The 19,359-nt window shown below is 37.4% G+C and overlaps 1 protein-coding gene across 2 annotated transcripts in view; it reads right to left on the bottom strand.

The window, feature by feature from the left end:
* Positions 1–1,368: 1,368 nt before the first annotated feature.
* Positions 1,369–19,359, bottom strand: part of Calx (sodium/calcium exchanger Calx) — a 38,253-nt gene continuing 20,262 nt past the window's right edge. The window contains exons 4-9 of one of the 2 annotated variants that reach the window (XM_070675063.1): positions 12,820–13,002; positions 10,626–10,796; positions 7,599–7,757; positions 4,787–4,958; positions 3,744–4,046; positions 1,369–3,058 (exon numbers count right to left, since the gene is read on the bottom strand). In XM_070675063.1, coding sequence (XP_070531164.1) covers positions 3,842–4,046; positions 4,787–4,958; positions 7,599–7,757; positions 10,626–10,796; positions 12,820–13,002 — 890 coding nt within the window. In that variant the 3' untranslated portion in view covers positions 1,369–3,058; positions 3,744–3,841. Of the gene's footprint in view, positions 3,059–3,743; positions 4,047–4,786; positions 4,959–7,598; positions 7,758–10,625; positions 10,797–12,819; positions 13,012–19,359 lie in introns of both variants that reach the window. The other variant, XM_070675062.1, reaches the window with a different exon arrangement.

The following is a 19,359-nucleotide window of genomic DNA, read 5'->3' as shown; positions in this document are numbered from 1 at the left end:
CATTTCCGTGATCTTCGCCTTCGAGATCATTAACAACAAGTATAATTCGTAGTTAGCTGTTGAATAGGAAAACAGAATGCGGGAATGAGCTGAGGGAGGGTGGGAAACAAATCTCTTTCCGTGACGTTGCAAAGGCTGGGTCGACGTTATAAAATGTTAACAATAATAGTCGGATCGTGTTGGTCATGAGGTATTTTCTTGCGTCGATGTTCACAGAACATCGCTGCAAAACGCCCCAGCTTGGGCATATTTTAGACCCAGCGAGCGTGAAATTCTGCACTTCCTGGGAAGTCTCCGTAATTGCATCGAGATTCTCGTAACAACGACAAGCGTAAAGTTCGACGCCGGTGCCGATTCTGTACTCCTCACTTGCGACTTTTGGTGCGGCCGCTGTAACGCTGCGGATGAATCGAAGCATTTCTCTCCTCGGTTTTGTTTTCTTCTTCATTAAAAGGAGGAGAGAGAGAAACGATTCATAATTATTTTGCAGGGAGACTTTGACCGCACTCTTTGTCTCGTACTTAGGAATCATTTTCTGTTTAAACGGGCTTATATCGGGATAGAACCCGCTTGTTCTGCAGAACCGTTGCCTCGAATCAAGACAAATCCTTGAACCGAAGGGCAGTGTGGACTAACAGTCAATCTCAATTTTATATATTCCGGTTTTTAAAAACAACACGCCGCGAATTGTCGTCTAAACGTTCGCTAGCTCCGTACGTCGAAACATTTCAGCTTTTGTCTCTTAAAAAAGTGTCGGGAAAAATCATTTAGACAAAAATTCAAAACGTTACAATATCGATAAAAAGGTTCTGACTTTTTACTTACAATTTATACGTTTAAAAGTGACTCTAATTTAAATTAACGCGTATGCCGCACTATCTAATATATTAGCTACTCTTAACGGTAAATATGTTTCTGCTGGTATTTTTTTTTTATTTAGTAACGCGATCTTGTTGGCAAGACGGTTAGTCTGTTAACGGTTTGTGCTGCTCTGATCGACGACGATCTCGAAATCCCTCTCGAGTGGCGTTTATGCGAAACTCGCGAAAGAAATGCCAAAGATTTTAGAATATGTTACACAATCGCTGGTCTCTTCGCTACGTCCCTTTAAATTATTTTCCGAGTCTTCCCGAAATCGAGCAACGAAGTTTCCCGTGAAAATTTTTATTTTCTCAACAATCAATTATTCTGCAATTTCGTTAGATCTAACACACGGTCGTTCTAATTGCTGTTTTGAGATTAAACGAATGGTGCGCCGTCTTAATTACGCACACGTTAATTGGTACCATCATTTTCAAGAGCCAATGAGCCGACAAAGGCGACTGATTGGGAGTCTAACTAACGATAATTTATAAAATATCCGTCAAATTTCTTTTTTCTTTTTTTTTTAATCTTTCACGACTCCGCCAATGTTGAATCGCACTGAAAACGAGTTTATGCTGCTGTATAAAAATTCAATCTAACAAGAAAATGTAAATATATTTCACAACAAACGCGCTTAGAGACGCTTATCGATCGTCAAATAGGATTGCCTATAAGGTTCTACATTCCACTTGGCGACATGCCGCGTCTCATCTCCAGCTCGAAATGTAAATTATTCGTCGTCTCTCGCTATATCGCGCTCATATCAAAACAGGAATTTTTCCGATAGAAAACTTGTGTTAAAAATGCAATCTTGCCTTTTTAGAACGAATTTCTTATTTCGTTTGTATTAATTTGCTCACTTCGTAACGATCAGATATTTTAATCCGTAAAAGATGTAGAGATAAGAGGCTCGCTTCGGCAACGAAGGTTGCCTCTTCGGTAACAATCAACGTCAGCTGCGCCAAAGTAATCATCTCGACTCGGTACGGAAGCACCGCCGTACGTTTCGCAGCCACGACATTATCGCGATGATAAACGCGTATCGTGCTTTCCAATTCTATTACGAATTCGACGCAGTCATGTAGCATCCAATATCGAATAACTATCTTTCTCGTTTCTCGAACTTTTGGATGTACGTTGCACGATTTTGCTCCGGCTTCGTTGAAATCGTGGTATATATATATATGTATATAAATCTAATATATAAAATAAATATGTTATGCTAAAGAGAGACCTTATACAATAAGGGAAAAGTATTTTTCTAGCGAGCTATAATAATTTCGTCGCGTTTCCGGTATATGCGGTATCGGAAATAAACGTTTAAAAATTTATAAAACGTCAATGAATGAAACACATGATGGTACGTTGCACAACAAGTGTCAGCAGTTGCCGCTCATTTTTACTCAGGTGCTCTTACACACCTTTCTCTCCTCCCTACGAGATTTCTCCCTTTCCCTTCCCCTCCCCCCCCCTCGCGACAATCGATCCGACATCAAGGGTTCCCTCGATGAAAGTAATAATGTAACACGTACGCGTATATAAAATTGCCGATGTCGCGTTTCCCGGAGGAAAAAAAAAAAAATACAATCCGCTACTAAATTATAGAAACACCTGTGTGTACTTCTTAGAATTAAATAAATACATTGCGTACACGCACGTGTGGGTGAGTGTGTGTACCCGCGATCTGACCAGTACATAGCGTATACTATCTATAGCTTTCGCTCGTCCCTCCTTTTTCTTCTTAGTTTCTTTTTCTTTTTTTTTTTCCTTTTTAATTTTATTTCGATAACAGCCAAATCGTTTTTTTTTTTTTTTATTATTTTTTTAATTTTTTTTACGGGAAGTATGGCATGACTAGAACGCACTTACTTCTTTTTCTCCTTGAATTATTTTAAGGCAAGCTCTCACACTTTTTCTCGCGCACACTTTTCTCTTCTCAGGCTTTTTCGTGCCCTCGTCTTCTTTTCTCCGTCGATTCGCCTTCCGTCTCTTTCCTTGGGCATACTCGCAAGCACTCCTACGTTCTCAGATACCTATACATGCATACACATACATACACATATCCATTTAGTACGTCACGCGAACATGTTCGTTGTTAATCATCTCAGAGGATGAACTTAAGTGAGTTTCCGGCACAATCAGAGTTCGTTCCTCGCAAAATCGTATCGTATCGTCCCGATACTGCTTGTGTGTCCTGCAACCAAAATCGAGGATTGTTCAGTAAAAAAAAAAAAAAAAACAAAATTAAAAATTAAAAAATAAGAAGGAAAATAAAAAACAACGAAAACAAGAACAAACTTATTAACTCATATCATCCACGAATTGACAGTAAATAATAATTTTGTTAAGGAAAATTAAGAATATAACGTGAAATATTTTGCGGAACATATTGCACTTTTATCAGAAGACGAATTAATATTTTATTCGTCTAATTGATATTTAATTGCTCTTGTTTTTCATAATTTCTTCTGCCGGTGTTCTGGCGGTGTCTATATAGCCTCATCGTAAAAAGCTGATCGTAAAAAAAAAGGTAGAGAAATGTAATTGTCGGTCCCTTCTTTCATAATGAAGATATAACCGAATCAGGCTGATTCCCACTCACTTACGATAACGGCTCGCCTTTCTCACTTTTACGGCGTATTAAAACTGCAAGTTACTGGGTGGTTCGTGAAAAAGTTTATTTTGTATTTTATCATTTTTTTTTTTTTCGCATTACCCCGACAACGTTAACAAACCCCAAGCGAGAGCGAGATAAAATTTCTTAGATTTACAAGAATGTAGATTTGTCGACTTTCGAAAGCGATGCAGGTAGCTGAAGCGTAGCGCGTTAAAGATGAAAGAAAAGACCGGAGATGAAAGAAAGATGTTACGTTACTCACCGGTTAGTAGTTTCGTTGAGCACGTGCCTTGGCGGACGCCAGAGCTTAGATACGTGTATTGGATAGGCCGGACGTCCTGGCGTCGTATTAGCCTTGGTTTAGAAACCCTGGATCACGCCGTAGGCCTCGAGGGTGGACAAAATGAGGTAGAGCAGCCAGAGGGAGAACAGGAACGCGGATGTGACGACCTTCGGGATAAAAGGTCCACCCAATTCGCCGCCGATCGACTTTACTCGCCTCACCAATAGCACCACGATTACCACACAAGCTTCGCTGCAGAATATCGTGACGGAAAAGGCCAGGCTGCGTTTCAAAAAAAGTCATTGGGATATTACAATAGTTTAGTCCATCAAGAGAGCTTAGTATATATTATATTGAATTACTCATTTTGAGAATACAAATTGTTTTGAGTGGAAAAAAAAAAAAGAAAATGAGAAAATAATTCTCTTTGAGTCGGTAATAATATGAAAATTTCCGAGCGACGGCGGGTATCTTAATGATATTTTGTGGAATGCGTATTAATGCAGAATATAGATAAACGGTTGATCTCTCTTGGGCGGTTTCTTCGAAAATTTCACTGATGGCACTTTTGGGGCGCGGAACAATGGCAGCCGCGTTAACGTCGCGAGGGCGACGCGACGTCAGCCAAGTTGCTGTCCCGGTCGAATATCTTAGGAATAGTTCCCACGAACGAGATCGTAAATGGGAAATGATGGCTGGTTATCGAGGTCACGCTTTACTTAATCTGACGTAAGGTTATCGCGTTCCGTGTCGTCGCGCCGGTTCCGAAAAGGCCGAATCGCCGGGAACGCGCTTGCGGATCACGCGCGCGGTTCAATATAATTTAATTAAAAAACGTACCGTTATTGTTAATTAAATGACGCTAAGGCACGCTCAACAAACAGAGAACGTTGCGAGAACGCCGCTGCGTTTACCGTAGAACATATTTCTATTGCAGAACGTAATAAAAATTTATGTGCTTATTAAATCATGCTATTCGTGTGAGGGATCGAAAGAATTTGACGATCGATTTTCTTACTTACTTGCCGGGCTCGACGAGAAACGGTTCGTTGTGACAAGCGCGGTAAATAGCGGCGATGCTCCACGCGACGCCGATTCCCAGGAAGACGTTTACCGCGTTACTTCCGGTCACGTTGCCCACGCTCGCGTCGGCATACTTGTCCTGGCAGGCGGCCACCTTGCTCGCAAACGTATCTGAAATGTTTCCGTATACGTTCCGTGGAATCCTTTGCTATTTTGACGAGTATACGTATCACGTCGTATATTTTATTCAATCTGTTTCCATTTTAAAAATGCACTTCCCTTCGCGGAGCGGTCAAGGCTGGCGAAGCTCAAGGTTCCATCCACGCCGATGTGGCTTTTTACTCACCGGCAAGTTTAACGCTTCGTCGCGGTGTTACGTTTACAGATAAAACAATATTTCACCCCGGCGCGCCGTGCGAAACTCGTTGCAAGTAGCAAAGTAGGTTTTTAGTGCATATTCTGTCGGGAATCAAAGATCGTCAACTGCGCTTAAAGCCAGTTCTACTGCAGGACGCGATTTGCGGTAACGGCATATGCGACCTGCGCCAGTTTGCAGTTTACGGCGACGTAAGTTCGGCCGGAGAAGTTCAATGCGAGAGGCGAGTTGTATGCACGTGGTTACCGGAGTAAGAAATTCCCGTTAGCACGTATGTAAAACGTATGCATGTTCAGCAATAATGCGGTAAAACGTGCGCTGGAAATTTGCGCGTAAATACGACGCTTGCTAAAAGTCTTCACGTAACACGTCGGGGAAAATTTTTCTAATTTTGTTTGTCTTCGTGAAAATATTCTTCCAAAGCTCCCTTCGCTAACCGACATCGCCGAGCTGTATTCGAGACGTTGCTGTAAAAATTGTACGTACATGCCGGCGGCAGTGTAGGTATTTGGGGAAAGTTAGATTTGTCGTTTCGCTAATTTTAGCCTTCTAGTCCACGTCGCTTCTATTGCGCAGACTATTGCGTGTTTCGACAATACGAAACAATTAATTAGCGAGGACGATTGTTTATGTTAAGCTTACGCTCCGCGTATGCTTTCGGCATCTACTACTGGCTGCTGCGGCAGTAGTAACGCTCAGTAATTCATCCGCCATGAATGATACCTTGTCTCGCGTCAGCTAGACAGGAATTAATTATCTTGACGATCGGTATGGGATGTATATAACTTTTAATTAACAAACGGAATTACTTAAAAAAGTGTAAAATAAATTTACACCCGCGCGTCAACAGGAGAATCTTATTAAGTTGCGAAAAAGAAAACTTTGTGAAACAATTCTTGATGCTCTGTGCTGGGCGATTCTGGAGCACCCTATGCAAGTATTGCAAATAAATCCTCTCCTGATTTTTTTTTTTCTTGCCGGTGATACGGAGAGAAAGATAACCAAACCGATATTACTGAGCGGTACTTTGGGAGATCGGAGGCACCCTCCGGCATAAATATTGATGAGGTCCTGGGAGAAGAAAGTTTCTTGCGAAGTTTCTAAGAGAAAAGTAACACAATAAAGTAGGAGAGCACAATGGCCTTTGGGTAATCCAGCCAAGAAGCCGCGTGTCATGCGAGTCTCGTTGATATGCGGTCAACGTGGTGACTGGGCCAACACTTTTTCGGCAAATATAATTCCGAAATGCATGTAGACTCTTTATGCGGGCGAATCCTCTTTGCGTAATAATTTCGATAGAAAAGCTTGTAGGAAAATTTATAGCGGTACAATCGCTATAATAATAAAATAATAAATATAATAATATAATAATAAAATAGCACGTAAATCGAGAAATAATATTAATAAAATGTATAACATTGCTTCTCTTCTGTGCTCAGGTCAGTTTCAAAAAAAAAAATTAATATTATTATATATCGCGTGAATATTCGATGAAAATAAACGAGGCGCGCTGCAGTAGAAATAAGGTTATCTATTTCCATTGCTTTCGTTAAAGTCCATATAAACTTGAAAGAATGTAAATTCGTAACAAACGAAACGGCAGAACGTCGTTATTCTGAAGATAAAATTAATAAAAATATTGTAGTTGAAAAAACTAAATAATAAAAATTTGTCATAATTAGGAGAGTTTAAATTAGTAAAATATCGCAGCTGCAGGCATTTTCTTTCTTTGTATTAAAAATTGAGTGGCTGCATTCGCCGAACGTCAGTTTATGGATATATTTGGGATAATCAATCTCGAACAGTTGTTTTGGATGTAAATTTTCAACGTAACCTATTGACCCAGAAACTCGAAATGACGCGATGTCGTTACGCTTTTAATAGCTTTTGATAACGCCCACTCAAGTGATTTATTGAATGCCCTTGTCGTGAAATTTCATATATAAAAATAGCAAGAACACAAAGGTCACGTCGTAATTTGTTCCTAATCATATTTCCATATAAAAACTTTCATAATTTTCAAATTGAAAACGTTGCAACTAACCACTCCGCGGTTCGTACTTAATATCATTTTTTTTTCTTTTTTTTTTTAATTCAATGAGAAGGCTTTTTCGAGTCCTGTAACTTTCCAGCGCTGTCTGGAACAAGAAAGTATATTTAACTCGAGTTTACGGTTGTACGTGTTAAACGTTCCACCCCGAAAGAACATAAGCCGCGGCACCCACCATTATTCCTGGACACAAAGACCGAGCGTAATAAATTATCGCTGCTCTCTCCGCTTAATCCCAAAAGCCTCCGTAATATAGCAGAACGTCACAAGTAGAATGCGATCAACGCGGAACTCAAAAGTAAGCTAACGCAGGAGACGTGTCACTCTCGCCCGGTGTTACTCCCCGTTTCCGATACCTTGTTCACGTTTTTTTTTAAATACTTACCGGGAATGCTGGTGCCGAGGGCGACGAAAACCACCGCGGTGACAGAGTCCTTGACACCCAAGGTGCATCCGAAATACGAGGCGACGTCACCGATTACCGCCGTGACCACGCCGATCCCTAGAATGCTGACGATAAAGCACAAATAACCTCCGGCGATATCTGAAATTGTAAAAATGTTTCTCTTACATTTCGCGAAAGTGCAGCAAGGAGAGATTTCCGAACGACTGAACCAGAGATAATATAAATATTGTACAAATGTATGTTTTTTTAATATTTTTTTTTTCTTTTCGGCACACTGAATTGAAGACATAGATACATAAAAATACACGTCGCGACGAAGTATCCGCGAAACGCGAATAAAAGTAATTGCATCATTTATAATATCGAAATTTGTTTCGGTAATTGAATTAAATTGATGACTCTCTGGGACTTAATAGAAAACATTGTGCAACAGTATTGAAGGGCTTTTGTCACGATGTGGGGTGTGGATCAACTAAACGCAAATTATAAAGTGACTCTCCTCGTTCGCACAAACATGTACCACCACGAAACCGCACGCGTTTGAAAGTTTAATTAGTCTGGTTAAAAGTCCACAATTTTTCCTCATTTACGCTGACTTTCGGGAATAATTACTGCCTCGGCTCAAGTCTGCTTGGCTCTTCGCAAATCCCCGTGTACGTAATATTTAAAAGCATCACTAATTATTAAATCGGAGAGAAACTGTGCTTCCGTGACGCAGCTTTGCTCGATATAAGTATCTCTCAAAGAAAGTGTTCTCTCGCCTTCGTGCGTGCAAACACCGCGTATAGAATTGCAATCGCGTCTTGAGATCAAATGACGAAAGTCCTTGAGGCGGCATATAATGGTACAAATATCTGTTATCAGTGTTCTTTCAACAATCGACCGAGATATCTGCAATCGACGTGAAACTCGCGCGAAACACGCACACTCCCCACGAGTGTGTTATCAAAAACTATTAAAATTCTTTAAGGGAAGCAAAGCTGCGGTCAATGCTGCAGGTGTAATACCCTTTCTCTCTCGCTCGCTCTATCTCTCTCTCTTTTTCTATTTTTCTCTTTAAATGTGGGATATGCGGTAACAAAAGGAAATTATTAATAGACACGTGTACACGAAGATACGTTTACGATGGAATGCGTGGGCGTTAATGTAGCTAAAGAGTCTGCAAACACGCGGTTAGCTTTACTGTTAACACGTGGCCGATGTATATTATTACACAACACACGCCTGCCACACTCTCCCTACTAAATTCGACTGATTTATTAAAGTGTTTCGTGGTCTTTTACAAGCGGCTCGATTTTATTCATTATATTATATAATTATTGGAAAATCAAGCAAGTTCGGTGAATTTTCCGAAAATCAAGCACACTTGCGATTAATGACGTTGAACAAAGAGAAACTTAATTTCGTTTTACATTTTTTTTGTTTCTTTTTTTTTTTTTAATTATAATCGTACGAAAAATCTGACATTATCTTCGACGTCGATAAGCAATTAATTTTTTTCATTAAGGTAAACCTGGGCCAGAAATTTATAATCTTTTTATATTTATTGCGGAAAAATATGTTTAGTATCTTGCTATTCCGCACAGGTACCCATTGTCGTAAATTCTGAACGAAATTTACTTTGGAAAAGAGTACAGAAGCATAGGTTGTCGTAAATCACGCGGAAATTTCGTGGAAATTTCATGAGAGGGTACAGAACCGCTCGTACGTGCGGCGTTACCCTATCTATCTGCTCGTATATGCACGTATTTGTTTATGCATACACATTTCATGCCTATGTAGGATCCTCGAAAGTCCTCAAAAAGCCACGAAACCGAGACGCTGTGTACATTATCGCGTTTACGTATGTAACGTGCAAATTAAGTTCTCCGGAATTCAACTATTATCTTCGGACGGATTTCGTTCGCTTTTCCGGCAACACGTCTCGCCGCGGAAAATTGCATTTAGCAGAACGACGCGTTCATAAATCTTGCAGCCCCCCCCTTCGCTCCTACCACATATCACAACCGCATAATCTGCAATTGCATAACTCTGAGCTTCGAGTTAACCTTAGGTATTGCGAACGTAAACGGAATATTCCACGGAGCAGTATCAGCAATCATAAAAGAAACTGAGGCACTGTAATATTTTTTTTTCTTTTTTTTTTTTTTCACCACTATAACAAAATACGTTTGCCTAACATTCCGTTCTGTTTCGCGTTTACTTCCATTCGATATACATTTCGATGTGCGTTCTTGCATGCACCGAGTCCAGTGTTATCTCGAGAAAAGTGGAATATTTGTTTATTGTACTTGAATTTAAGGTTTGATGAGATATCAAAGGCATTCCTTGATCACTTTAGTATTTTCTCGACTGCCCGGAAATTGAGCTCTCTTCTTTATGGAGAACCGAGGGGTGGAATAGGAAGTAAATACAATTCTGCATTTCGCCGCTCTGCACGGAGGCGTTGATCTATAAAGATGGCAAGGGGTAGGAAGGGAAAAAAAAGAGAGAGAGAAAAATAAACAGGGTGAAATTACGTTGCTCGATACGGTAGTTTCCAGAGCTGTTGCCAGTTCAGCAGGCCTTTGCGATTGTGCTTGCTGAAATAAAGCACGTCTTCTTCTTGCTCTTTATCCTCTCCTTACAGTCATTTCTCGTTTTCTTCCACCTGGATGGAAGCGGAGCTACGTCTAAAGAGTACAGAAGAGTCTTTTCCGTATTAAAAAAAAAAAAAAAAATAAGAAAAGCAAAGGAAAGAGTTAAAGTAAAATTAGGGAAATTTTTAAAACAACAGTCACGAAGGAAGTACGTGAATAATTCACGCAGTAAAAATTAATGTTCAGATTTTTGTACAAGTTACGGAAGCCAAGGCAAGCTTCTTTACACTTGTTCTGACAAAGATATTATCTTTTTACGTATTTCTGCAGACAATTTTGTATTTATCAACTTTGTTTTTCGTGTAAGATCGAGACTCTCGTTCGCAAATACGAGGAACGAATATTAATATATAAAAGAAATTGTTACCTGTGGGTGGAACGAAGGCAAAGAGAACCTTCCAAAAGATGGTAAGCGAGTGCATGAGATAATCCATCGCGGATGGCGAGGAAGATTGACCACTTCCGTCCTCTCCTTCGTCTTCATCACCTCCGCTGACGGTGAGCGCTTCCGTGAATTGTTCTTTCCATGAGCTTGTGCCTAAGAACGATATCTCAGAGTTGATACGTTGAAAAAGACAGAGAAGCTTTAAAAAAGAATTTCCTTAGTTCTTATTAAGATTTAAAAAAAATTTGACTTTTAATTTTTGAAAATAATTAACGATCTTGAAAAAATTATTTAAATTATGGAACATATTTTGTCTATTATGCTCGAAAAAAAAGGGATCCAGTTAATTTTGTTAACAAATATTCCATACTAAATACAGAACGAAAAGTGTTATTATAAAATATTTTTTTTTTGGTACGCATTCAAATCCGCGAGCGTGACGAACAAGCGAATGAAGCTTTATCGAGGGTAAAAGTCGAAAAATCCTTTGAGCGATTTCGCCTCGCAGGCCAGGCGAAAGCAGAAAATGTAGAGAGGAAAACCGGACAAAGAAAAGCACACTATAATAGAGCAACGTGATACTCTTTCTCGTTGAAATCGATTTTATTTCTACACATGTATCTACACAAGCGTATGAAAAGAGAGAAAGGGAACGAGGGAAAAAGAGAGATAGACGGGGAGAGGATAAGGGAGAGAGGGATATAAAAAAATATAAAGAAAGGGAGAATCGAATCGTTTTCAGTTTGCTTAACTCGTGTAGCAACAATCCGCGGATAAGATATTTTAATGAATTTTATTGACAGTCAATTTTATAGAATGTATGTCTATTATATATTTATAATACTTGCAATATTCCTTACGCAGACGAATACATATCTTGTCTGTCAAATGCTTCGAACAATAATAATAACTATTTACGAAGGTAAAATATATTTAAAAATTGTTACATGACAACTGTCATTGTAGAGCTGCCTTCCGTCCCTTCGTGCACTCGATTCATCGATCGGAGCCTCTCACGGTAGTTTTTTTAGAGATGTTTTTGAAGAATAAAGTACGTAGAATAAATAATTTTCCGCCGCGGGGAAAAGAAAAGTGGCAAGGAGGAAATAAGCGAAAATGACAGTAAAAAGCATCTCGATACTGACATATTCTATTGTTTCCCGTACTTGAAGTCAATATCCAGAGCAAATGCAATACGACGATCATTTTCAAGGCTTCCATTGGAAGTTTACGGTATTCGTAGCAAGGGATGGCCGGCGCCATGTTCGAAGGGTTCCCTTTTCATTATTCCGTATCGATCGCACATAAAAATTCTGCAGGTTACATAAATATTTTATTCGAAAATGTTTTTTTTTTTTGTAAGTTAATATTTCACATTTACTGTTTCCCTTCTCTATAATAATTAGAATTACATTCAAACGAGATATATATATATACGTACGTATATAAATATAAGGGGTGTGGATTTGAGACGGTTGCACGAAGCGAATAGATACGCTAAAAAGATGCGCGCAGGAAGCGCGAAACGTGAGAATCGTGCATATGGCGTCAAGGGAGACTTGAATTTCACGAGCCTCTACATAACGTCACGTTCCTCAGGGTTGCATTTCAGAGGAGCCCCAATCTAGATGCTGGCGCGTCCCGCGATACGCGTTTTATACTCCTCCGGGAAAGATTAGGTTGTGCTAGTTTGTGAGTTAGGCGCGTACGATTTAATAATATATTTATGGCTGTTTCCTTGAGGAGATTTAAAAAAGAAAAGGAAAAAAAAAAAGAACTTATAGGCACAAGAAATATTTTTTTTAATCTCCCGACTGCGTAATTATGCAGGAAAAATAAAATTTGTTCTCTAAAAATCTGTGCGATTTTTAGACATATTTTTCATCTCTTTTTCTATTTCTCTCACATTTTAATATACGAGGTGTAATTAAAAACTGCGTTGCATTAAAATATTTAGTATTATTACGACAATAGTAAAATTTTTCTTCGCACATTGATATCTTCTAAAAAAAATGTCTCTGAAGACAAAATACAGTTGGATTTGTCACGATTGAGTTGCTAGGAGCTCCGAAAATACCTTATGTGCTTATACGCACTCGTGAGTCTACTCTAGGTAAACCTTATACCTACCTTATAGCGAAAGATACCTCGGAAAAAGATTATATTAGGAGCTTACCGAGTATTATGGACGCGTTTGCTCGCTGGACCAGCTTATCCACAGTGTTCTTGAACTCCTTGGATTCTTTAATCCTGATTTGCGCCCGGAACACCTCGCCTAGGCGCGGTCGGCCCAACAGTGCCATTTTCTCCTCCTCTGTTCGATCCTCCGGTTGTTTCATCTCCGCTGCCGCAGCGATTCCTGCTTCCGCTAGAACCAGAAAATCGCGTCTTGCTGCTTTAATAATGCCACAGATCGCGCTTTACGAGAAAATCAGCGGAGAGCCGATTCATGGTCAGATAGAAACGGCGAAACAGAATTCCGTTTTATGCGGTCTTCGAAAGCTTTCAATAACGTAAAAAAAAAAAAAAATGTTTTACTTTATGTCAAAATTTATTTCTTATAATTTATTGAATATAGCTGTTATTAGTTTTATTCCATGGGTTTTAGATGCACATATTTTTAATTTATGTCTGTGAAATATAACTCTCTTTAGCTTCTGCAATACTATAATTCCCATGGTGTCTTTTCATTAATGTATGTCCACACATAGGACGTATATAGTATAGTATTGGAGACTTAAAAACATTTATAGTATCTATTGTTCAAGGCAAACTCGTGACACTTGGTAAAGATTGATCATGTGGTGACGATATTGGACAATATTGATTGATCGATCCCCCGTGCATGTAGATCCATTTAAATATACCTTAAACATAGACAGCAAACGCGACAAACAGTCTCTTTCTCGCGTAGTCGCGGCTTTGCTATCGATTGGTCTCATGAATTATAGTCGCACACCTCTCTTAAGCTAATTCCGTGCTTCGTACTTCGTGTCTGACCACGCATCGACTCACATCACTCGCATCGACAATTTTCTACTAGCGCATAGTGCGAAACTAAATTCAGCCTAGGAAAAACACTGTTCTACGCGGCTGCATACTAAACAGGGAGATGATATACGGTCTCAATCTCATCATTATTGAGTAGTTAACACGGTGATTAATTAATATTTTTATCGAGCCGCTCGATTGTTTAAGGAAACGTCAGCGTGTGAAAATTAAGATGTTAAATGTTCAAATATTATTTATGTAGCTGCAAAAAATTATGGATACAAGTCGTAAATACCGAAGATTTATATAAGCCTGCTGCACTATTAATACACAAATAAAAAGTCGTCGACCACATCTATATCCGTCATCGTAAAATGATCGATACTTTACACCAGGTTTCGATCGATGATAAATGACGCATTTGTTGTCGGTATCTCCTGTCCACAGCCGGTGATGGCATATGATCGTATTTCATCGCAAAAATAAAAGAAAGCGCGAATAAATTCAGGATATGTGTCATAAGAGACAGCTACGGGTATTCTCATGATAAAAATTTAATTTAAATAGACAAGTAATAATTATTAAACCTTATAAATTAATATCAATTAAGCTGACGTTTATTCTCGCGATATGAAATGAGTCAACCGAGAAAATGAATCAGCTTTGCGAGAAAGCGGCAACGATAAATTCGATTATATTTAACACTGCTTTTTTGAGATAGAATTTATTAAAGTTTATATAAAGAAATATATATATCGTTCTTTTTTATCTTTACGCTTCAATATAAGAAAGTAATTGATGAGAAAAACTTTTCCTTCAAATAATTAATTACGTCCTAAATGCAAGAATGATAAAAGATTTTTATTAGAAAAGTATATCATTATTTTTTAATTACTTATCTATATCGAGTTATCTTCCGATGCAGTTTCTCGTGAGTAAATATTAATTTATTTATCTTCTACTCATCTACTGTGTTTTAGAGTTACTTCATGAAAGCTTCTTGTAACTCATATCTCGGGTAAAGCTCAGTGAGTTGGCTTTCCGCATTGGCAAATTCAATTTCGGTTGACTTTTCCTTGATTCCGGATCGATCTATCGTAATATTCTCCTAAACTTCCAGTCTCGCAAGAGATATTTTGCCAGATCATATATAATACAAGATTATATAGGATTCAATAAATAATTCAATTTAAAAAATTGTCATTAAAAAAAAATCTATTTAGTATCCGTCTAGCCAGCGCGGGCCATGTAGCGAAATAATAATTACTGGATAATAACGAGCTAGAAAAGCTAGATATCTAAACGTTTTTCGTCGAGACTGCCGAGTCCGCCGGGCCAGCCGGGTCCCGTCGTCCGCCAATTTATTTAAATTTAATTAAAATTAATTAATATCAAGTGTGAAATTTATAACATGCTCGATAATAAATAAACTTGTGGATGAGTGTTTTGTAACGCGTGACTATTCGTATTTAAACGTGTACATATAGCGAGAAAACAGATAATATTTTAGGATTTTATGATACAATATTCCTTCTCATGTATTTAAAAAATTAATAATTTTAATATTTCCGATCATATACAGATATGAAAGAACCAGGAAATTAATTAAAAAGTTGATTTAAATTTGCTTTTCAAAACCGTGTTCGATCAATGCGTCAAACTGAAAACTCGTTGAACCAACGATTCGAGCAGAAAAAAAAAAAAAAAAAAGCGAGAATACAATTTATCAGAAAAGAGAGAGAAAGGGCAAAAGATTAGCAGTGGTAGATTATTCCTGTCCCAGACATGGATAAGATCAATGAACGATCGGCCGATGAACGCCAGATGCAGTTGGGGTCCGATTTATTACTCTCGAAATACGTCTTCCGTTGAAAAAGCCGGGGCGTAAAATTTGCGGTAAAGGAAATGTAATTCGCTACAGGAATTATTCCACATTGCACGAATTTTCTAACACATTTCTCCGTAACGCTCCTTCATTCGCGTATAATAGCGCGTAAAATAGCGCATCGCAATGTATTTTAAAAGAGCTGTATTTTATCAGAAGTAAAATTTACTTAATACAGAAATATTTTGCAAACTTGCACGAGAATGAACTGCAAAAGTTTTCCCTTTGGACATTTCATATAAAAATATAAAAAATAGTTAAATATATATATTTTTTTTTTTTTAATAAACTTTGCAATTAAAATATTTCTAACCGCAATAGCGAACTACAACACGGTGATTGAATACAAGCGTTGATAACTAAATATGATCCTGGATTTTCCATCGGAATATTTTAAACTTGATTGGTGACGCCGAGTCAGAAATAAATGGCGGTGGAAAACCTCGTCTCATTTTGCAAGGTTTTTTCAACGATAGTGGAATTTTTACGAGCGCTACTCGATCAAAACGTCGAAATTATCGGAAAACATAAGAAATGGCGGGACGAGCAGGGAACTAAAAATTTAGTATATGGATGTGGTAAGGTCTCCCTTACGAATTTTCAAAAAACTACGGAGACCTATTCGTCGGAAATGACTACATTATTAAAATTAAAATTTATACCATTGAAACAAGAATAATTTTAAACATTTTTTTTATTATTAAAATATTTTAATTGCGTGATCAAACGATTATAGAAAATTGTCTTATTAATTTATATTTAACTAAAATAATTCTTAACGTTTTGCAAAAGAACGACGAATAAAACATGCCAAAAAAAAGGAATAAAAAATGCCTATTGTATAAGAATTAATATTAATAAATACGATCGTATCTCGCGTGCAGCGAGTAGCGTGGCGAATCGATATTTATACGCGTGCTGTCAAGTTGAAAGTACTTTAGATTATCGTATATCTCAGTAACACCAATTGAGTTTCTAATAGGTTTAATCGATAGCTCGTTCCGATTATCACGAACATGCATTTCACCCTACGTTTACTTCATCACGCCGTTATTCTGCGTTTTATAAATGAAACGCAAAATCTGAGTCAACGATTTTTAAAAAGGTTATCGTTGCCGCATTTGTTGTTTACAAATTTTTTTTTTTTACATTTTTAATATAACTTATAACTCGGCTAACAATAACCGACATTATTATACGCGCGCGTAGAAATTATCGAAATAACATAGCTGTTAGTATTTAAAAATTAAAATTATGTGTTGTTTAAACATCTTAATTAATGTCTCCGCATCGCTGTGCGTGTATAGTTTTTTTTTTTATGAGATAAATCTTTACTTTTTTTCCTTTCAAATATTTAACGCCTCGCCAATGTGGATTCTTGTACTTGATTAATTAGCAAAAACTTTACAGTCGTTTGGTGAGGCTGAGGGTATAAGTTAATGCATATGCGAACTTATTCAGGGTCATGACCACGCGGGGGTCGTGACATATCGAAATAAAAATCATTTAAATCAAAGGTAGATTCTAGAGATAATCGTTAGCAACTTTTTTTCGCACTTCCCGCGTCTCTATCAACGTTTTGTTAAACTTTATTTAACATATTTTATTATTCAATATAATTCTTGCACTTTTTTTTTTTCCTCTTTGTTAATAATTTAACTGGAAAAGATGTGGATACTTATTAATCTCACAAGACTTTCAAATTTATCACCCACGTAAATGCAGAGAGGGAAAAATTTATATTTTAATTAAAAATGCCACGTATCAAGATTCGAAGCGTGACTTCGAAGAAGTTAAACCTCCACGAATTTTTACCGAGTGAGCACGTATGTAGGTGATGTAGCAGCTGAAATTACTCTTGATACTGCAAGAGTAAAATAGATAGGTTGAGATGGATGAGATTAGATGGTGCTTAATGCGAGAGTGTACTTATCATAAATCACCTGAACGACCACCACAGCCATAAAATAGTTCAAAAATTAAGAAGGCTTCAACCGAAAAAATTAAGAGATAGTATTTTTGCGAATTCCCCGACAACGCATTATTGTAGAACAATTGACAATAATTTGTTTCAACTTTTCTCGAGTGTTGTCCCTAACTTTTATTATTATCGTTTAATTTTTCTTACTGCACTTTTTAATTAACTATAAATGAAAGAGACACGCCGTTGCATAAATGCACCACTTATTTACCGATACCTTGTCGACCTGTTTGCCTTCAAAGTTTGCTCGGCTTTATCCCGGGAATCCATTTTTAGAAGCAACGTATGGCGCCTTGTGTCTAACGTAACTTATGCGGTAGGGTTACTTTTAAGTAGTAAATTAGACGCGGTGTATTTGAGAACAGTCAGCAGAAATGCAGCGGATAACTGATTAAGTAAAGCGAGTAAGTTTATAGTAAACTTGACCGCATCTTGTTACCAACTTGTCATTATCGAAGAAAGCTTCGAGGATAAAAAGAAAAACTAAGATACTTCCCGATTTACTTACGAAGAAATATAAGAGCAAATTAATTTCTTTTTTACGTTATTTAAAAAATTGAAATTTACACGCCCGCGAAAAAATTTTCTTAACTCGTTGAAAATAAAAAAAAAAGTAAATTGTCTCACTCATTATTAAGGCAATAATCACAGTTGATATAATGAGTTTAAAAGCTCGCGAATATAAACATAAGATCCTAAACTTCCGCAGCGAGGAGAGATTGATTAATTCCTTAATTAAAAGCAAACAACCGTGGATTAATTAGCTGCCACGTAAAAACCTAACGAGCCATCGAAACTTTATTTTCATTCTTTTTAAATAAGCAAAATATGCATTTAATTGACAGGATGTAATTTTATAATTTTACGCAAAAGAAAAATATGAAAATCTCCCAGCTAAAATGTTTCTTGAAGCAAATTAAAGCTGACTCGTTAAAAATAAAGATTATATTTTTCTTTGGCAGATAAAAATCGGTTTGTTACTCTCGTCCACATTTCTTAACACGAATAATAGCGCGTCGGGAATGCGGAAACATTTCGTTATGATAAAAGTTATTTTTGCCCACTTATCACCGTCTGTCGCAAATCGCAACAAAAACTTACTCTCGACACGGTATTTACTTCGCTTATATTTATACAATTTTTTTTTATTTCTATAGAATTTATTTATATTTTAATATCGCTTTTTAAATTACATTAACGAGGAAAAATAATTTTCCATGAAATTTATTCGCAAAATGATAATTTACCAGCGACTATCACATCGCTGTAATCAAGAATGATATTTGTCTCGGCCTACGCTTGTTACTTTCGACATATTTTTATATGATAGTACCCATTTCAACCTTGCATCACGACTTTATATCAGTCGCGGCTCGTGACAAACGACACATTAAACGCACAAATTGTGAATAAGTACGACGGAGATCTCTAAATGAAAATGAGAAATGTAAACTAATAAATATAAAAGTTGTAAATAAAATATACGCGGGGCCATAAAAATTGTGAATAAAAAATTGTAAAGCACTGCTGTAGGAATTATAAATATAAATGGCAAAAGCTCGGAAAAAAAAATTATATATAAATACGTAACTACGATATAAAAGCGGGTCGTTAATACGTATTACGACGATCTGCCGGAGTCATTAAACGAACATTAACGTTCGTCTAATACGTAAGCACGCGTTTTATAAGCAATACCGCGTTCTCGATCACAGCTTGATGGCACTCGTAAATAAAATATACCCCGCGAAACATAATCGTGGTAGCGTTGCCGTATCACAGAAACTGAACTTTTTACACGTTGTTCCGCGACAAGTATTCGCGACTGAAAAAAAACAAAGCAACTCGATCTTTGCTAT

This window comes from Cardiocondyla obscurior, linkage group LG03 (genome assembly GCF_019399895.1).
Source record: "Cardiocondyla obscurior isolate alpha-2009 linkage group LG03, Cobs3.1, whole genome shotgun sequence".
Classification (NCBI taxonomy): Eukaryota; Metazoa; Arthropoda; class Insecta; order Hymenoptera; family Formicidae; genus Cardiocondyla; species Cardiocondyla obscurior.
The sequence above is the reverse complement of the archived record's forward strand: the minus strand, read 5'-3'. Positions and strand labels throughout refer to the sequence as shown.